The sequence below is a fragment of the Barbus barbus genome (genome assembly GCF_936440315.1).
Source record: "Barbus barbus genome assembly, chromosome: 21".
In the NCBI taxonomy this organism is placed as follows: domain Eukaryota; kingdom Metazoa; phylum Chordata; class Actinopteri; order Cypriniformes; family Cyprinidae; genus Barbus; species Barbus barbus.
This window is the reverse complement of record NC_136749.1, coordinates 16,534,558-16,553,680: the sequence shown is the minus strand read 5'-3', so window position 1 is coordinate 16,553,680 and position 19,123 is coordinate 16,534,558. Positions and strand designations below refer to the sequence as shown.

Below are 19,123 nucleotides of genomic sequence, written 5' to 3'. Positions count from 1 at the left end.
AGTTTCACTAAAACTATTTCTATGATTTTCAGGTCCACTAAAAAAAACTAAATATTATGTTATAGTATAACTTACCTATAGTCCATTACAAACTTTTTTTAATGGTTTGCACAACAAGAGAGGAAGCATGGTGCATTTTCTTAAACATTTGATTAAACAAGAAACAGTCTTAATTGTGAAATGATATGTATATGAGAATCTGCGGTTATTACAATTATTACAAACATATATTAAAATAGTATTGAGATCAGTTCGCATATTTTTACTGCAGATAATTAATTAATTAGATAAAATAATTCTCTGTTTCCCAACTGTATATCTTCTATTCTTTTGCAATAATTAGGACAAAGCAATTGCAGCAAAATGTGGTTTTTGTGGCAAAATGTGGCAAAATGCAGAAAAATACAGAATTATACAGTATATTAAACAATTAAAGATTTAATTCTATTAATATATATATATATTGCACACCAGTCGAGAACAGCAGCCATACTATAGTAAACTTGAATATTTAACTTTAAATTAAACAGAAATCAAGTCAGTATAAGCAGTTTAATGCTGCATCATATCTCACATTTGTTTTTGTTTTTTTGTTACTTATGTTACTTTACTGTTCTTGCTATATAATATGAAAAAGCACTTGTCCTGACAGTGTTGAGGTCACTGGAGAGTACACTTTCCAAACCTACAAAGTCAAATGTACATCTGTCAAGACTGTTGATAAGAAACATCTGCTGTTCAGACAGTTTTGCCATCTGAAGCGCCTGGGTAAATTGTGCCCGAAGCCCATCAAGTATCTCATTCTCATTACAGTACAACTCACTTTGAGTCTGTAGATGATGGTCTACTTTGGTCTGGACCAAGAGGTAATGCTTCCTTAATTCTTCAACTGCTTTGGCTAGTTTTAAATGCCGTGCTTTCTGCCAGTCTGATACAATGATGATATAGAAGTCATAACAATTCAAGTGTTGTTTCATCTCATACATCGAGTAATCCATGACTCCCTCTACACCGGATATGTCCCAGAACCGGACATCTGGGTATCCCAGACTCATTGCTGGGTTGCTGATGGATTCTGAAGCTGCACCACACTCTTCATTCTTCAGCCCAATTAAGGCATTTACCAAAGTGGACACTCCAGAACCTGTCTCACCCAAAACTGCAACATCTAGCTGAAAGTGACTAAAAGCCTCCAGAACAACACTGACTTTCGCAGCTCCAAAGCCTGTACGCTTATACATATCCTGCAATGCTGTGATGTCCTCTGTTTCAAGTTTCCCAGTCTGTTGGATGTGATTTGTAGCATACCTAAAGTAATAAAAGACAGAAATTACATGAATGTTAGGATGAATGATATTTGAAACATTCATTGTTTGCCCTCTTTATTTTTATTATTTTATTCAGAAATACTTTCAATATATCAGTCATACATGCAGTGAACTCATCTATGATAACAATGTTTTAATTTCTGAATTAAAATTAATTGTGATTTTTAATTTGGGGTATTACAGGGTAATACATATTTCAGGGTATTAAAAAGTCTAAAAGTACTTAATCTTTTATTCGAAACAGAACAGGAAATTATATCATAGGGAGGACCCAAGTTGTAACAATGTGTCAAGGTCAATAAATCAATAAAATAGCAAATCAATTTTGTTTTGAAGCAATAAATAAAACAAAGATTATAGGAGTACTTTTTGCAAGAAAATACTATCCTATCCTACAATACTTCAGATTTCTACTTTAAACTGTCACATCATTTAATGTTTTCATAAAAATGGTATAAAAATGTTTAAACACCAAATGAAACCAACATAGTTACAGGACAATTTACAACCATGTAATTATACACTCACCTTGCCTTTATCCATCCTCCATGTAACATCTTGTCCAGAAAATCTGAAAATATCTCTGCTCTAAGCTGAGAAACCTCATCCTTAAAAGTGTCCATGAGCTTCTGCATCTCATAATTTTCTGTTTCATGGGATGACACTAGGAACACACGGGGGTCCACTTTCTTCTCCTTCAGATATTTCTCACAGTCTTGTCTCATTTGAGCCAAAGCACGTAGTTTAGAAAATTTGCTTTTCTTCCTACGCACATCATTATCGATTTTTGTTCTAATGAAATAAAATGGCTTCTTTCGTTGCACAATTTCATCAATCAACAGCATGTTGTTTTCTCTGACTCTCTCTGATATCACAACCATGAACATGTCATATAAGTCAAAGTTCATTGTCTTTACATAACTCTTGGATGCAAAGGAAGGGGTGCCCATCCCTGGAAGATCCCACAGTCTGACGTGTGGGAGATTTGGATGCTGATACATGGTTGATTGCTTTGTGGTTTCCACAGCTCCAGTTGGGGCAGCCCCAGTGTCATCAGGATTCAATCCGAGGATCGCATTGATAAGAGAAGACTTTCCCGCACCAGACTCTCCAGTCACAGCGATATCTATCTTAAAACGGTCAAAAACCTCCAAAATAGATATAAGCCGGTGGGGAATTTCTTTAGGGCTTTCAGAGGCAAACACATCCTTGATTTTGTTGAAGTGATCCTCTTGTATTTTAGCTGGCATGTACAATCTATAGAAAAACATGACAGTCTGTCAATACTTTATATATATAATAACATTTTTAAAGAACATCATTTGGAGTGCTTGGATTCTTTGTGTAGTCCGAGGTCCAGTGAACTACACTGTAAAAATGGGTTCCTCTGGAGAAATCTCTCGACACTCTATTAAAGGTGCCTCAAATATGAGCTTTGTGTGACTTATGAATGAATCCGAGAAAGCCGAAATGATGCCTCTAGTAGGCCTAGTATGTTTTACACGGTTCACAAATACCGCTTTCTCGTTCCACTGCGCTGCCATTTAATGTTTGTAGATAGGCTAAACTTGATCTAACAGTTGACACCTATGCCTCGCTTCTAGCTGCTTTTTTACACTTTAAGACGTCGTGTCAAGTTATTAGACGTTTAAGCACAAAACCGCATTCATTTGTAAACGGCCCAAGTTAATTAACTTGAAATGAGCGCAACATTACTGAATTTTGATAGGAACTGTGTAACGTTACTTGTCAACTAGACGGTCTTATAAGTGAAACGTAAGAAAATAACATCGCATACATAAATATTTAAGAGTTGTCGTGTTTTTGAAAAGATTGACACATAAATCCACAAACCCATTGTCCATTGCGCTGCTGTTTATGTTGGTTTCAGTTCCCACGAAATCCAAGGAAATCGAAAGTAGTAGGATAATCTATGTAATGTGCGCAAAACACATTAACTAAATTAAAATACTGTCATATTCGGGCTTTGTTTAGAGATTGCTTTTAAAAACTGCCAACCTTACGAACACGACCTCGTTTCTTCACGCCAAATAACAAACGTAAACACCCGCGATTTCACATAAAGCACCAGCAGGAGGGAGGAGGGAGGAGGGAGTGACGTTCGGAAAGCGCATCTGAAAAATAATTTGTATGTATGCAAATTGTATCCAAGGTAGCCTACATATTTCTAGCGTGCAGTTAATTCTCATATTGTATTTTCATAAAGTTTTGGAATATTTGTCCTCTCCCCAAATTTGTCACTACCGTAACACATAATAATTTAATTAGAAGGGTTGTATTGCCCTGTTAAGATTTTGCTTACATCTACATTGCAATTTTTTTTTTTGTTGCTATTTTATTTAAAAAATAAAATAAAATTATTGAATGTGTAAATCAACAACAATTACATACTGAAACTCCACCAAATGTTTTGGTAGTGACTGTTTTGGTATATTTTAGATACTTTTGAACCTAGCTCAAAGATAATCAGCACATGGTTAGCTAGCACAGTTCTGAACAGTGGTAAACATATAAAAACTAAATGTTATGGAATAACTTCCAAAAAAGTGTGCTTAATAGCAGGGAAAAAAAGGTAGTGACATTCCTTAAAGTTACAAAGATTTTCCAGACTTTCCAGAACACATACCTCAAAATGATGGGACCCATCTACTCGCACCTTGTAGCTAGAGAGATGGGGACACAGGAATAACTCATATTCATAAATTTAGGTTTGTAGTTAAAAGCAATTTTGGCCAATGGACTAAAACATTGTTTCGGTAGTGACATGAAAAATGTGGGACACATTTGTTACATAAAGTTTCATAATTTACAAAGAAAACGTAAAATTATTTTTTTTTTAAACTCGGTCTTTAAAAGAATTAGATCCTTTTAAAAATAACAATGGAAAAATATACAAAAAATATTTCAATATCATCTTCACAAACTGAAATTTAGGGGTTGGGTTCAGGACTGCCACCTCCCAACTGAAAATACCCAGTAAATGATGATTTTATATATTAAGTTTACTGATATTTTAAATATTATTGTGGGTTTCAATAGATAATAGAAGGATCTTAGTAAACATCTAAGATTTGAAACCCTAAATGCTTTTTAAATGTTATTTATTTATTTTTATTTTTGCTTGTGGGACAGTAGTTTGCACCAATTCTGTAGAATGGCCTGTATGCAAATTATTGTTTAAAAGTTTAAAGTTATTATTTTGTGTTTAGATATACTACTGCATCCAGGTCATTGATTCTAAATAAAGGCCTGTTTTCAGTTTTTGTACTCTATGTATATATAAAACCATTGTTTTGTTTTTTTTTGTTGTTGTTGTTATATTGATTGAAAAAGTAATATTAGCAAACAGAACTGTGCTGGGTTATTAAATGCCCAGGATTAACCCCCATGTCGCTGTAAGCTACCTGCTCGGCCTACTTCCCCAATATGCTCTCTATGTATCATATAATCATAAGAAAATGGTAAATATTAACAACATTACAGATAACAGGACTGGAACTATTTATTTAAATATATTTTCTTGTCTGTCTTTCTTCTGCCAGCTTAATTTCTTACAGCAACCAGAATCATTTAGTGTGTTGATGTGTGTAATGTCTAGTATAGCCTAACTATATCTTCCAAAATAATGTTGACAATCTTTCAGTTTTAGTGCAGACACCAAACCAATGATTACATGATGACTAAGTCATACATAATAGAAAGAGTTTATGTAAGATTTTATGATTTTACTTGCTCAGATTATTGCCAAAATGGGCCAGCAATAGATCACATGTTGTATGGCTTGAAGTTCAGGTTTAACTTAACTTAACTTAACTTAACTTAACTTGTCACACTATCACTGTAACTGTAACAAATCATGTGAAACTCGTTAAGAAGAATGCATTCAGGTAAATCCCAACCACTTCTAAACAAACAGAAATAGGCCACTCCATTATTTTAACACAAATAGAGTTCTGTCTCAATCCGGCAGAGGGCAGCAGAGACGATCTATAGATCTTTAATGAGAAAGTCAAAACAGTATGGAGCAATCATTTGTTATAATTCTCATTTACAGCATGCCTTGGAAAAACATTGCTTTATTGGACAGATCTCTGAAAGACTTTCTAGGCAGTGAATAAATATTATTAAACGTTGTTTGTTTTATTTCAACATTTTTTATTCATTGTGGTCTGTCAAAACACAGTGCTTGCTTTCTAAAAATTTAGTAGGCATGAGGTAGAATTGAAAATGTATTAAAAAGGTGTGAGCAGTAAGATGCTTGTTTTCTGCTGTCAATGCAAAGGTCAATGGAGCTAATATTCCTACATGCATGTATGTTCTGAATCTGGTGACTATTGAGCCTTTTGAATAATTTTGGTTGTCCAGTGTTGCAGACATCACAAGATTGCGTTGTCTTGCCAATATACTTTACAGTCTGAAGTCTGAGGTGATTTTCCCTGTCAGGATGAAGTGTTTCCATCTATCTCTCCATGAATGTGACTTCCTGAGGGAGACGCTGAATCCGCCACACCTCTGTCGTGCTCTTCTTCTTCCTTGTCCCTTCTTTTCCCTTTCCTCTTCCTATTTACACTTTCTGAAGGCCCTTCCCAGGGCACCCCACCTACACAGACATTATGTTTCATCAGATATGTCATTTCAAATCCTGCCACCAGATGTCAGTACACGTTTCACAAGTATTCTAAAGATAATTAATGTAAGAAATATCACAGTTAAGATAAGCATGCAAGAGGTGAATGAAAGTTAGTTATGATACCCACTGTTTCTGACATATGGCAAAGAGGAGGGATGGAAGTCTTCCAAAAGTTCCTCACTTCTGAATCCAATTAAGAAGCAGTAAAAGGATCACAGAAACAGACATTATTCTGCAAACTTATTATTTTAATTTAATAACTTATTAATGCATCAAACATTTGACTATAACTACAGTAACTCCAAAATGTATTTGGACACTTAAGGCATTCTTAAAATGTGAGAAATGTAGCTGCATTAGGTGAAAACTATCAAACCAAGTGGCATCTGAAAGCAGCATGGTAGCTAACTTTTTTTAACTATTTATGCAATGAATTTTGACCACTTATTGTCAAGTTTATTTTTAGTGGATGCATGACGTCAGTTACCGTCAAGTTCACACAGGTGTCCTTGCAGAGGATATAATGCATTCATGCATTCATGCATTATTGCCACATACTCATAAGGAGAATCTTAGCCATGTGTACTATGTTGTCAAAAATAATACTTATAACATTTCTTACCTATCTGAGGAAGTTTGTCTTAGCATGTTTTCTGACCAGGAACCGTGTTTGACTTTCTGCAGAGAGAGAATGATAACTGATTCTCATTATTATAATTACGCTAAATTTACTTACTCACCACTAAGGACTATGCACTTAACAAAAGTAACATTTTCATAATTAGGTTACCAACCACAACATGATTTATAAAACAATATAGAAATATAGGCAGACAGACAGATGAATCTAGACTGGCTGACCTGTGTGCCTATGCTCAAGGATCTGGAGGGGGGTTTGGGAGATGGACACGGGGTGAGTGAATGTCTTTTGGGAGGAAGGGGAGGAGGTGACAGACTGGAACGGGGAACTTGATACTCCTCCTGTGATATCTGAAATAGTGAGCGAGGAATGAGATTAAACAACCATTAAAGTCAGAGTGAACTGAAGGATTGCACAGACTCAAACCTACAATTACATTCACATTTATTGCATAAGCAGACATTTTTCATAGCAAAGCAACTTACTGTATGATAGAGAATATGACAATACAAAAAAGCTAGAGAATACAAAAGTTAGTATTCTAGTTTCAGTTTTTAAAAACAGCAGATAATATTTAAGACAATTATGCTTAATAAATCGAGAAAGTCAAAAATTGTGATTATGAATACAATACAATTTATCGTACAGCCCTATCTGAACTGAACCAACACAGAACTGACTTGAGCTAAATAATGACACATATTACAGCTGCTTAGCAGAATCTGAATAGTTCCATAATTGATTCTGCTCTTTTCTGTTTATCACTGTGAAGCTGCTTTGACACAAGCTGTACTGTATAAAGAGCTACAGAAACAAAGGTGACTTGACTTGACAAAATGTTCGATTCGTTTTTATTCAAAGATGCACCAATTTTAAAATTCTAGCACTTGGGGATATGCCAATATTCATTCTAATATCATGGCTACTAGCTAACAATTGGTCAATATTACAATTCTGTTTACATGCATAAATTAAAATAAAATTTTGTAGGGTGTAACGATAAAATGCAACGATTCACTAAAATGTCACGATTCGATTCGATTCACGTTTTTTTTTTTTTTTTTACAAATTGAATTTAAGACAAATTATAAATTAAATGTGTCCTTTTATTATTGCAGCACAAAATGCAGCATGTTTTTTGTGTGAAAAAATTAAAATATTAAAATAAAAAATTAAACGTTATCTTAGTTATCTTTTTATAGATAAGTGGTGACAAAGGTAATCTAAATGTTAAAACTGGAAATGAGCATTTACAATTAAATATCTATTAACAAATGTATAAATCTCTAATATTGGCTGATAACTGATATAGAACAGATTATGCAATCACCTATAATCTAGACATTGCACTGCTGAATAATTTCATAAATTGGATACCTGTTAGTTGGTTTAATGTAAATGTATTTTGTTTGAAAGGACAGTGTGAGGTCTAGAGGTCTTGGCGTTTTGTGTGAATGTGGTTGATAATATAAAAATACAAGCAATGGACAATGTATATTTAAGAACTTTAAACACACAAGAGTTCACATATAAGAGTAAAATCTCATGAAATTTTCCACAAAAAAAAGGCAATTTCAGATTGGCAAGCAAAGATTTCCAGATTCCAATATTACATACTCTCACCTTTTTCATATAAGCCAGTTTTTTCATCACCAGCTCCACATCCTCATGATCTTCCTCTTCATCTTCGTCTTCCTCCTCTTCCTCCTTCCCCCCTGCCCTCCTGTCTCTCGCTGGCTGGTGGGGCTCAATGAGGACGGACTCTGTGCCTCTGATGTCACAGCGGCAGTAGGGGCACGTGTGCCCGTCTGACTTCTGCACATCAGAGGGAGTGACACAACTTTCAACATGCAAATTCTCATACTTATTTAATGCACAGAGGCTTATTCAATGCACCCAAGGGCATCCTTCTCCTGCACATCACACCACAAGAAAGACTTGCTTATCTCTTGACATCTTATGAGAGTTGCACTTGTCTTTGAATGTGTTACATTGTAAGATGTAGGGCAGCAGAAATGCATCACGTCCTCCATTCTCTAGGGTAAATGTTATCTTAGCATGCAATGAAGTGTGACTTGAGAGAAGTGGAAAATCAGTCACACTGCACACATATGCTTGATCAAACACAGGCAGGAAACTTGAGCCAAAATGTCAGGTCCTGCTGCATGACACTGCGGCAAACATTATATTTCATGTGGAACTGCTTTCTGAATGACTTTGCTTTATGTGAGCATTTAATTATCAGTTTATGTTACTGATTTCTTTCCAGTAAAATAATTGTAGTCTAATGAGTTCTATTTATGATGTTTATATATATGCACCACAACGGAAAAGCTGTTCTGAATGTGGGTTTTTAGGTGTAACTTAACCATGATTGATTGCGAGTGTGAATGCAAGTGTGAATGGGAGATGGAGGTTGAGGTCTGAGCACAATAAGAAGATATACCTGCCAGCCAGTCAAGCAGGGCTGACACAGCAGATGCCCGCAGGGCTGAATGCGAGTGTCCTTGTCTCGTTCTGTGCAGATTTTGCAGAGCTGAAATGTGCTGCCAATCTCACAGTATAATTCATACTGCTCCTAAAAAGAGAAATTCAACATATAAAGGAGAGAGGAAAAAAGTGCATCTTGCATTAGAGATAAATAAAATGTATATTTTAAACTCTAATTGTGACCCTGGACCACAAAACCAGTCATAAGGGAATTTTTTTTCGAAACTGAGATTTATACGTCATCTGAAAGCCGAATAAATAAGCTTTTCATTGATGTATTTGTTATGATAGGACAATATTTGGCCGAGATACAAGTATTTGAAAATCTGGAATCTGAGGGTGCAAAAAAATCAAAATATTGACAAAACCACATTAAAGTTGTCCAAATGAAGTTCTTAGCAATGCACATTACTAATCAAAAATTAAGTTTTGATACATTTACGGTAGAAAATTTTCAAAATATCTTCAAATATGCCTCAGTGACTTAAGACTGGTTTTGTGGTCCAGGGTCACAATTTAGCTTTTACGACACATATGCAAAAAAGAGGCACACATATAGGATAGTGTAATGTGTACATTAACAATGAAAAAAATAGGCAATAATTCAATGTAGTATAATACAACAGTAATTATTATTATCATTACATAATCTTTATTATTATCATTACATTTTCTTGTAACGTGATCCAAAAAAAATCATTGAGATACTATTATAGTTTTTATTAATATTTTGAATCAGTTTTTTATTTTAGTATTTTGTTGTTTTTGTCATTTGAATAATTTTTGTTTATATATGTAAATAAATTAGCTGAAATCAAATGTTTTTATATTTTATATATAAACACAAAACAACTATATAAATGTTTTTATATAGTTGAGGTATATATTGTATATATTACCTCTGTGACTTTGACTCGACCCTTGTGAGACGGACTGCACAGGCTGGTGAGGTCAGGGTTCACATCACGCCCATCAGGATATAAATAGCTGTAGATATCATATGATTATATCATCCAGATTATGTTAACATTATAACGTCTGTGTGCTTTTTGTCTATTAGATTGTGAACTCACCAGCCCTCCCTGAAACCTTGTATGAGTGCTTGGTAAAGAGGTGTATTTTGGGGAATGGTTTGCACAATGTTGCCATCACTGGTCACATGACCAATCGCCCACAGACCCATTTGTGTGCAACTGAGACGAAAGATATAGCTGTGAAGAGAACCAGTAAGAGTTCAGATCTAAGCCACTGTAATTCTAAGATTAAACCTAGATGAGAATTCTATAATATTTTGGGTTTATTTACTTAGCTCATTTGGACTCTGCTATTGTCTTACCTGCCAGGGCAATGTCTGTAGTGCTCTAGTCGGACCCTGACCTGGTCGTAGGTGAGAAACGCCATGTATCCTGGGTGAGTTACTGCTAAATGATTCCAGTTTCTTAACAAAGTTGACCAGGGCTAAAGGAACCAAATGCAAAAAAACTCAAATAAAATGTAAGGAAGGGAATGAAAGGACCAGGAGGTAATGTTCTATTGCTGGCACGTTCCATGAATAGAGTAGAAGGCCTGAAACTAACATTTATAATATATAAATGTTAAAATGATCTACTTTTCATGCTAGATTTATTTTATATGATTTAGTTTATCAAACATATAAGTCATGGAATGTTCCTGCTGTTTTTAACAAAAGTTGTCCTCAAGCTTAGGATACCTGAAAAAGCCTGGTGAAAATATCAAACTCAAAGATGGATATGTGATCGTTACAAGTGAGATCAACTGTGGACTTCAAAGCCATGGCCTCCATTCCCTCTTCAAAGTAATGAACCCTCCTCAGCTGCTGTTTAAAAATGTTCCACTGCACTATACATCTGAGAGAGAGAGAGAGAGAGAGAGAGAGAGAGAGCGAGAGAGAGAGAGAGAGAGAGAGAGAGAGAGGGAGAGAGAGAGAGGGGGGGGGGGGGGGGGGGGGTTGACTGCCCAAAAATGGATGCGTAGGGTTTGAATCTTCAATACACATCAAAGTAAATAATTTTTGTCATACTTGTGTCCAAAGGCTTTCCTCCAGAAGTCTTTGGCCTCTGTCTTTGTAATTCTATAAGTATCACCCTGAAATCGTCCCCCAGGAAACAAAGTTTGTAGCTCATTCAACATGTGGCTGAACAGCAGTGATAACTTAGTAAGATTTCTCCTGAAAAAGAAAACAAATGTAATATTTTTTTACATTTGAAAAAAATAAACATATTTTGTGTGTGTTGCACAAATATTACACAGGCAAATATTACATAGTAAAACACATTTGTCTGTATAAGGTGGCAGAAATACTAGGTGCACAGAAGAGCTGTGGAGCTTTTTTGTTTTGTGTACATGTGATAATTGTTTTTTGATGTGTTATAAAATCATGTTAACAAGTTGCATACACCCAAAAAGAAACAGAAGACTGGCATAAGCACAATGCACTCTAACTTTTAGAAACAGGAAGTAGTACTTTGATGCATCCTGTCCTGAGTGGCTGTGGTCGGGCTGACAGAATTTTCCATTACTAATTGATCAAAGAGGTTGCCATGGTAGCATCAGCATCCTCTACACAGCACGGCACAGACTGGCACCTCTCATCTCTTATACTCTCGTCAATAAATGTACAATCTGATTTAACATAATTGACTGATTGCAGATTTAATCTTTATATTAAGTGTAAATATACAGAAAATATATATATTGTGTTTATTTAAAAAAAAAAAAAAAAAAAAGCACACAGCAGGGCAGATGTAATATGCATTGTTTTAAAAAAAAATTGTGAAGTAATTGATGTTTCAACTTTTCATTGTAATATAATATGTGTATTTTTTGTTGTGGTAAATGGTTATTGGAGTATTTTCTACAAGAAAATACTATCTCAGTCTTTGGGTGCTAAACTGACCAACCATGGCTTGTATGCAACAGATGTTTCCACTCAGACAATATGACCGCTTTGTTTCTACTTTTATCTCTAGTAGCTTAGCCACAAAGCCCTCATTTTGTCTTACCTTTTATCTGAGCTGCTAACAGAAAGTACAGCGCTTCTGAGGCCTGAAGTTTCCTTTAGTCAGGTTCTTAAATTTTCCACCACATACTGTCCTGTCCACTAACCATGTTGACATGGTTTCATCGCTGCCCAGCAATCACAAAGCAGATGAAATGGCTACATTTACCCACATGTACTGTATTAGGTTTGTGTGGTCATTCCATTCTATCTTATAGTGAATCTATTCAATTAATTGGTTACAGGAGAGATATAAGAAGCTATTTCATGCTTCTCAATAAAAAATCAGAACTTTGAGGAATGGGGTGTGACCCACTATATCTATTTATCAAATATATTAAACATGGTGTTAAGATTATGTATGTATTTTGTCAGCATATCAAATGTGTGTAAAGTCTGCATACATAGTGGTACTGCTTGTATTCTTTCAGAATTTTCTCAGCACTAAAGATCCAGTTGTGACAAGCTATGTAAAATATTGAATACATTGGCGCTCAAGTGGAAAGTAAAAAAAAAAAGTTGTGACTTGTAGGTCTTGCTATGCAGAAGTGAAGGTAAACAATTTGCAGACATTGCAAACAAGCCCGCTATTTACTGTTACTTGGAGATAAATGAGGAGTAGACCAAATATTATCTATTGGGTCTCAGGAATTTTATGTTCATCTCTAATTTGATGTATTATTTGAGGAGCATATTTCATTCTCTCTTTTTGCCGTGCATAAATAAAAATAATAAGATTAATAATAAAGTTAAGTTTTGTGATCAGGAAGCTAACAGAACGGCCACTGCTGTGCCGAAACATAACATTAAACTGCTGGCCTCCATTGCCAGAGGAAAGTTTCCTCCATTTCCATGATAATGCCACACTATACACACTGGTCATTAGTAGTCACAGCAGACCAGAAACTTGGTAAAGCCTCGCAACAAAGTCTAAATAGGGACTGCTATCTTTGGTTTCTTAAGATTGAAAATAAGCTGTTTTATTCCAGTCAAGTTGTTGTTAAGGTTTACTATAGGAACTTTTTTTACTAGGATCATTTTTCCCCCGCAAAACTGATTTGCATCTTTATACGTGTGTGGACATGTCAATACTTATATCTACATTCTTTTGACAGACATTTTTGCTAAACATTGTAATTCTATTTATGGGTACATGTAGCGTGATGTTTAATCAGTGTTGCTATTTCATTTGATGACCTAATTTTCTACCACTATTTAAATAGTTTTAATAGTTAATGTATTTCTTAATGTACTATAATGTATTTCTTCTTGACAGTTTTTTTTTAAAATAAGACATTTAACAAACTGTTAACCGTTACAAAAACCATAGAACCATTATTAAAGAAGTGGTGATACGTCTTGAATTAAAGTAGTACTAACATTTACAGATTCTTCAAAGTTACCAAAAAAGTAATTGCATTTCTGTCCCAGCTATATGGTAAATTTCCGGTAAACAAACATTGTAGTTCTGATCTATTCAAGAAACCTGTTAACCAATTTAATTTAATTTCTCTCTCTCTCTCTCTCTCTCTCACACATGGACTCACGCACACACACACACACACATGGACTCACGCGCACACACACACACACACACACACACACACACACATAAGCGGTTTACCTTTTTATATCTATTACGTTAAGGTTCTGACGTGTCTAAATCACTTTGTTTACACAATTAAAGTGTAGTTGATACAGATATCCATTTTTATGCATGCAAATACAAACTAATTTATAATTTAATATATGATTACACTTTATTTTAATAATCCACTTAAGATATTACACTATGTAACTTTGCAACTACAAGTCAGCTAACTCTCATTAATTTACAAGTACGTGTCAAATAACCCTCTTTAGAGGACTGGTAGACTGTTAGGTTCGGGTTAGAGCTGGGTTGATATGTACTTCCGTACACTCTTAAAAATAAAGGTGCTTAAAAGGTTCTTCAGAGCAATGCCATAGAAGAACCATTTTTGGTCCCGCAAAGAACCATTCAGTCAGAGGTTCTTTAAAGAACCATCTCTTTCTTACCCCTTTATAATCTGAAGAACCTTTTGTGAAAGGTTCTTCAGATGTTAAAGGTTCTTTATGGAACCATTTAGACAAAAATGGTTCTTCTATGGCATCGTGAAGCACCTTTATTTTAAAGAGTGTATGTGCTACTTATAGTCAGTAAAATGTCTGTTGGTGGACCAATAAAGAGAAGTGTTGCCATATATACTCTTCTAATAAAAGTGTGTGTGTACCTAATCTTACAAATTTTGAATTTTTAGAGAGTGTTTTTAAGCATTTCTGTTTTTTTTTTTTTTTATTAATTTATTATTACAAAGTATCTCAAATATATCACCAGCAAACATTATTCACAATCTTAATGTAACTACCTAAAACAAACAGGATTAATCTGCTTTATTATCTATATACCTTGTGCCAGTTTTTTAAACTTTTAATAACATTCAGTCCACTCATTTATGATCATCTCTGAGATGTTTGAATGTGGCTACCTGAAGAACACACATACCGAGTCCAGTACGTAGACTAACACTGACCTCTGCGCTGCTTGGCTTTTTTCTTACCTGTAGCTTGATGTCTCTTCAAACATCTTCTCCTTGCCCTCCTTGAACAGCAGCACAGCTCTGTCTGCCTTGTCCAGTAGTTGTCGAATATGGATCCTCAGATAATCACCCTCATCCCCTCGTGGCACGGCCATCATGGAACCCCTGTAGGGAGCCCATACTTCTGTCAGATGGATGGCAGTCTCCGACACTAGCTCGGGAAGATATGGCGGGCTGTTTTTAAGACCCAACCTTGGGTCGGTGCTCAGTTTATGCAGTTTGTCCAGTCTCCTGAGAACTTTATCAAGATGTTTACGGTCCGTGCTGGTGGGGGACTGGGACACGGATTGAGAAGTGTCAGGAGCTTGACTAGAATGTCTAGCCGTTGCCATGATAGATGAGATATATCCAATGTGTCACACGTGGAGTGCTAGTTAAGATTCTGACATGTGTCCGAATCGAGTCATTGAAAATAGTGTTGAAAAAACAATAATTTCCTTCACACAATTAAAGTGTAGTTGATGCAGATATCCCCTTTTATGCATGTAACACCTGATGATAAGTTGAGTTTATGGAAAACGTCCTTTTTTGCAGAGCTAGCATGAAAAGATGAAAACCTCTAAAACTATAACTTCTCAAACAACCAGATACAATAACAAGTGGTTAATTTGCATCCCCATTATTCACAGAAAAGTAATCTATTTTTAGGTGGCATGATTTATCTGAAAACCACTTCCCCAGTAACTCTTTGTCCTGTTATTTCTGATGATGCTATAATGATAAAAACGGCTCAAATGCAGCTGTAAGTATGATGATTTCAAAATGAACAGTCATCTTACCACTGCAAAACTTTTCAATAATTTCAATGTTCAATAATCCAGTTTAAAAACTTTGTGTTGTCCATGTCAAGGTCCACAGGTCAGATGAAGTGAGAAGAAGTGATGAGAGATGTTTGTCATCATTGCCACATTGGTTTCACAAGATACATTCTTCACGAGCAGAACAAGAAAAGCTGACTTACCCAAAACAGCACATGCGCAACACCTGACAAAAAACTATGCAGGTTGGTTTCAGCGAAAAAAGGTGCGAAGTTCTAGTCATGGGTCCTTTTGCCATGTCTCCATTACAAAGATGTTGCAAACAAGCAAAGAGAAACCCAAAACCGTGACACCAAAATAGTTGAAATACTAAAGCTTTACTCTCAGATCTACCGGCCTCCAGGCCCCACCATCACTCCACCCATACAGACATTTAGTGCTTTTGCTCATTCATTATCTCTCTCATCCATATGCTTTCTCTCAGTCTGTCTGAGTATATCTCTGTGTCCTAAATTTTGAAGAGGCACTCACGGTGGTTATGGACAGGAACTCAGCTGCACACATTCACCTCTCTTTCTCCCTCTCTCTCTCTCTGATCAGTTTCCGGGTAGCTAACAGGCAGACAAACAGGTTTGTTTTCTTTGTGTGTGTGTGTGTGTGTGTGTGTGTGTGTGTGTGTGTGTGAGAGAGAGAGAGAGAGAGAGAGCTGAGCAGCATGGGCTGTGTGCAGTTGGGACACTGTTTGAATAGTTGTGTATTGGACGATAATGTGTGAACAACTTCCTGAATACATAAATGACTATAGAGGGAGGGAGAGTTTAGGGCTGGCCTTAAAATGACATTGGATTATTACATAATTAATACTAAAATGTATATGGCCTACTATTGATGTTTTCATGCTATAATGTTAAATAAATTCATTCAAATTCTATACTTAATATTATAAATTAGCCTAATATATACTATTTGAGCTATTGAACTATTAGGGACTATATTAAACTGCAACTGACAGCTAGTACTAGCTGACTACGTTTCTTGAGATTTACTTCACAATTGATTCTTTGTGGCCCTCTAGTGGACAAAAATTGATTGGCATACTGTTCTCTGACGATGCAATAACTTTACTTAGTTATTTACCTATTTGGGCGTATCTTCAACTGGGGCACTTTTAGCCTTGTGAAGTTGAATAAAAAAAACTTGTTCAAAAGTCACGTAACACAGTCTCATAAATTTAAATAATTTGTCTAGTTTTAAGTTCTGTAAGAGGATAAACTTAGATTACAAGAGAAATTGATAATATTTTACATTTTTTCCAACCTGCAATGAACAAATTTAATTTCCACCACATCTCAATATACAGCTGTTATTTAAAAATAGAATAACTTATGCCACTCAAGAATTCTACTGCGGTTAGGCCAGCCTCCACTTCGAAAAACACGGTCATTCTAGCCGCCACGTTATTCTGTGGTGCGCGCTTATACTAGGCTTTGCGGTAATAGCTTGTAAAAACTCAGATCAAAGGAAAAGCGATCTCTGGCATTTACATTACATTTTTACATTTATTCATTTAGCTGACGCTTTTATCCAAAGCGACTTACAATTGCTATATATGTCAGAGGTCGCACGCCTCTGGAGCAACTAGGGGTTAAGTGTCTTGCTCAGGGACACATTGGTGTTTCACAGTGGATTCGAACCCGGGTCTCTCACACCAAAGGCATGTGTCTTATCCACTGCGCCATCACCACCCATATTCATTTATTTATTAAGCCAGTTTCTCTGTAATAATGAATGAATAAATGAATGAATGAATGAACTAATAAATAAATACATTTTAAATAATACAAATGTTTAAAAAACGGTCTGATAAAATGAAAATGACTTCAAATGTTGAGTAATATTAAATGTAGAATTTCCAAATAATATGAAAAGAACTGATGAGGAATAACAAAATAAAAGCCTTTCATGAACTTGCATATAACCATATTTATCTGTAAATTCACATAGTTATAAAACGAAAACTCCGTTTCCACAAAAAAGTTTCACTTTTGATTAACAGTACACCACTCCAGAGTGTAATTTGCCCAATGCCAGGACTGGCTGATTTTCTATTACAAAATAAAAGGCGTGATCTGCGAGCAGCTGACCTATATCTCCTCTGAGCTGTTGAAGAAATCAAGTTAAAACGCAGATGAAAGCGGTAATAATTACGAGTAACATTGCTGATGTTCGCGCAGTAGAGTGGGCTCTTTCAATTTTCGCGCTGTTGTGACGACGCATGACACGTGACAACATGAACATGGCGGATGTAGTACGTCCGAATTCCATTCATACTACCCTCATTCATAGAACGTACTTTTTTTAATGGTCGAGAAGTACGTTTGAATTCAAATGTAGTAGCTACACAAGTAGTATGCGATTTCGGACGCAGCCCTATTCTTCTGTTTCTCATCCTTGCTTCCACATTTCTTCTGCTAGCGCCTTCTGCAGTTAGATCGCTAAAACAACATGCTTTGTTAAGCTTTAATCACAACAGATGAAGCAATTTTACGCATTTGCACCAAAAATGCTTTTAAATCAGATTTTATATATTAAACCCATCTTGAATTTATAATGCATAACCATCAAAATGAACAAAATAAAATAAAGCATCGGGGGTTTGCATCTTCTCCTTATACTTTGGAAACATTCACATTACAGGGACTGGTATTATATGCCCCACATTTGGAAATGACGTAGAATATATTAACTGATCAAGCAATATTTACCTTGATTTTTCTTCATTTGTTGTTGATGAAAATTGAAATTCCCTCCATGTCCAACATGTGCTCTGATGTCACTGAACATTTCCATAGAAACCACCTAAACAATCTTTCACATAATCTTTTTAAAGGGACATTACAGTGTTGTGGTGGAAATGACACCAATACTGTTCCACAGCTATATTTTGTATATAAAGTAATATTGATAGTGGTCTCACATTAAATACTATAATGTATTTTAATTTTTTTACTAGTGCTTAATTCAGGTACATTAAAGGGGTCATATGATGCGATTTCAAGTTTTCCTTTCTCTTTGGAGAGTTACAAGCTGTTTGTGCATAAGTTGCAAAGACTAAAGTCTCAAAACCAAAGAGATATTCTTTATCAAAGTTAAGACTCTGGCACGCCCAACTAAAATGCCCCCACATCTTGAGGTCAAGATGTGGAAATATTTGCATAATGCAGCCCAAATGTTCACGCGAGGAAAGAAGGCGTGGTTTCAGTAACCGCAGTATTGTTGATGAAGCCATGTAATGTCAGGGAGACACTGTGTGTTTCTAGATGAAAGCAAAAGCAGTTTATTTGGCCTTCTGAAAGTAGATGCATTTATACATTTACATTTACATTTAGTCATTTGGCAGACGCTTTTATCCAAAGCGACTTACAATTGGGGAATACAAAAAGCGATTCATCTTGAAGAGGCAGTCAGACAGAGGAAGTGCTCGTAACACCAAGTCTCAGTCATTGTTCAAATAAGTACAAACTAGTAGGTGGAGAGTTTTTTTTTTTTAAGTTTAGGATGAAGTCAAGTACTGCCGAAAGAGATGAGTTTTCAGTTGTTGCTTGAAGGTTGCCAGAGA

The 19,123-nt window shown here is 35.5% G+C and overlaps 2 protein-coding genes across 5 annotated transcripts; both read right to left on the bottom strand.

The window, feature by feature from the left end:
* Positions 1-455: 455 nt before the first annotated feature.
* LOC306887229 (uncharacterized protein) lies at positions 456-3,421 on the bottom strand. Of its 2 annotated transcripts, XM_079444820.1 has the most exons (3): positions 3,183-3,421; positions 1,857-2,585; positions 456-1,308 (listed from the first exon to the last, which is right to left on the bottom strand). In XM_079444820.1, exons 1-3 carry the CDS (start codon positions 3,191-3,193, stop codon positions 603-605), a joined length of 1,446 nt encoding a protein of 481 aa, XP_079300946.1. In that variant the 5' UTR covers positions 3,194-3,421; the 3' UTR covers positions 456-602. The 2 variants fall into 2 exon arrangements, with proteins under 2 accessions (XP_079300946.1, XP_079300945.1); XM_079444819.1 differs by lacking the exon at positions 3,183-3,421 and having other exon boundaries at positions 1,857-2,660.
* Positions 3,422-4,468: 1,047 nt separating this feature from the next.
* On the bottom strand, positions 4,469-16,081 carry LOC306887227 (E3 ubiquitin-protein ligase CBL-B-B-like). 3 transcript variants are annotated; one of them, XM_079444817.1, is made up of 14 exons: positions 15,708-16,081; positions 15,526-15,575; positions 14,708-15,021; positions 11,151-11,297; positions 10,821-10,977; positions 10,446-10,567; positions 10,183-10,320; positions 10,009-10,096; positions 9,066-9,197; positions 8,243-8,434; positions 6,841-6,969; positions 6,602-6,657; positions 6,107-6,162; positions 4,469-5,949 (listed from the first exon to the last, which is right to left on the bottom strand). In XM_079444817.1, the coding sequence occupies exons 3-14, from the start codon at positions 14,842-14,844 to the stop codon at positions 5,789-5,791; spliced, it is 1,515 nt and encodes a 504-aa protein (XP_079300943.1). In that variant the 5' UTR covers positions 14,845-15,021; positions 15,526-15,575; positions 15,708-16,081; the 3' UTR covers positions 4,469-5,788. The 3 variants fall into 3 exon arrangements, with proteins under 3 accessions (XP_079300943.1, XP_079300942.1, XP_079300941.1); XM_079444816.1 differs by lacking the exon at positions 15,526-15,575 and having other exon boundaries at positions 14,708-14,851; positions 15,708-15,995; XM_079444815.1 differs by having other exon boundaries at positions 14,708-15,575; positions 15,708-15,912.
* Positions 16,082-19,123: the final 3,042 nt, after the last annotated feature.

Coding starts and splice junctions, on each gene's coding strand:
- LOC306887227 (XM_079444815.1), bottom strand. CDS start 15,078: ATGGCAACGGCTAGACATTCTAGTCAAGCTCCTGACACTTCTCAATCC. Junction 10,097..10,182: donor CAAGGTTTCAGGGAGGGCTG/GTGAGTTCACAA, acceptor TGATATCTACAG/CTATTTATATCCTGATGGGC. Junction 9,198..10,008: donor GTCGAGTCAAAGTCACAGAG/GTAATATATACA, acceptor TTCTCTTTTTAG/GAGCAGTATGAATTATACTG.
- LOC306887229 (XM_079444819.1), bottom strand. CDS start 2,599: ATGTTTTTCTATAGATTGTACATGCCAGCTAAAATACAAGAGGATCAC. Junction 1,309..1,856: donor GGAGGATGGATAAAGGCAAG/GTGAGTGTATAA, acceptor TTATTACTTTAG/GTATGCTACAAATCACATCC.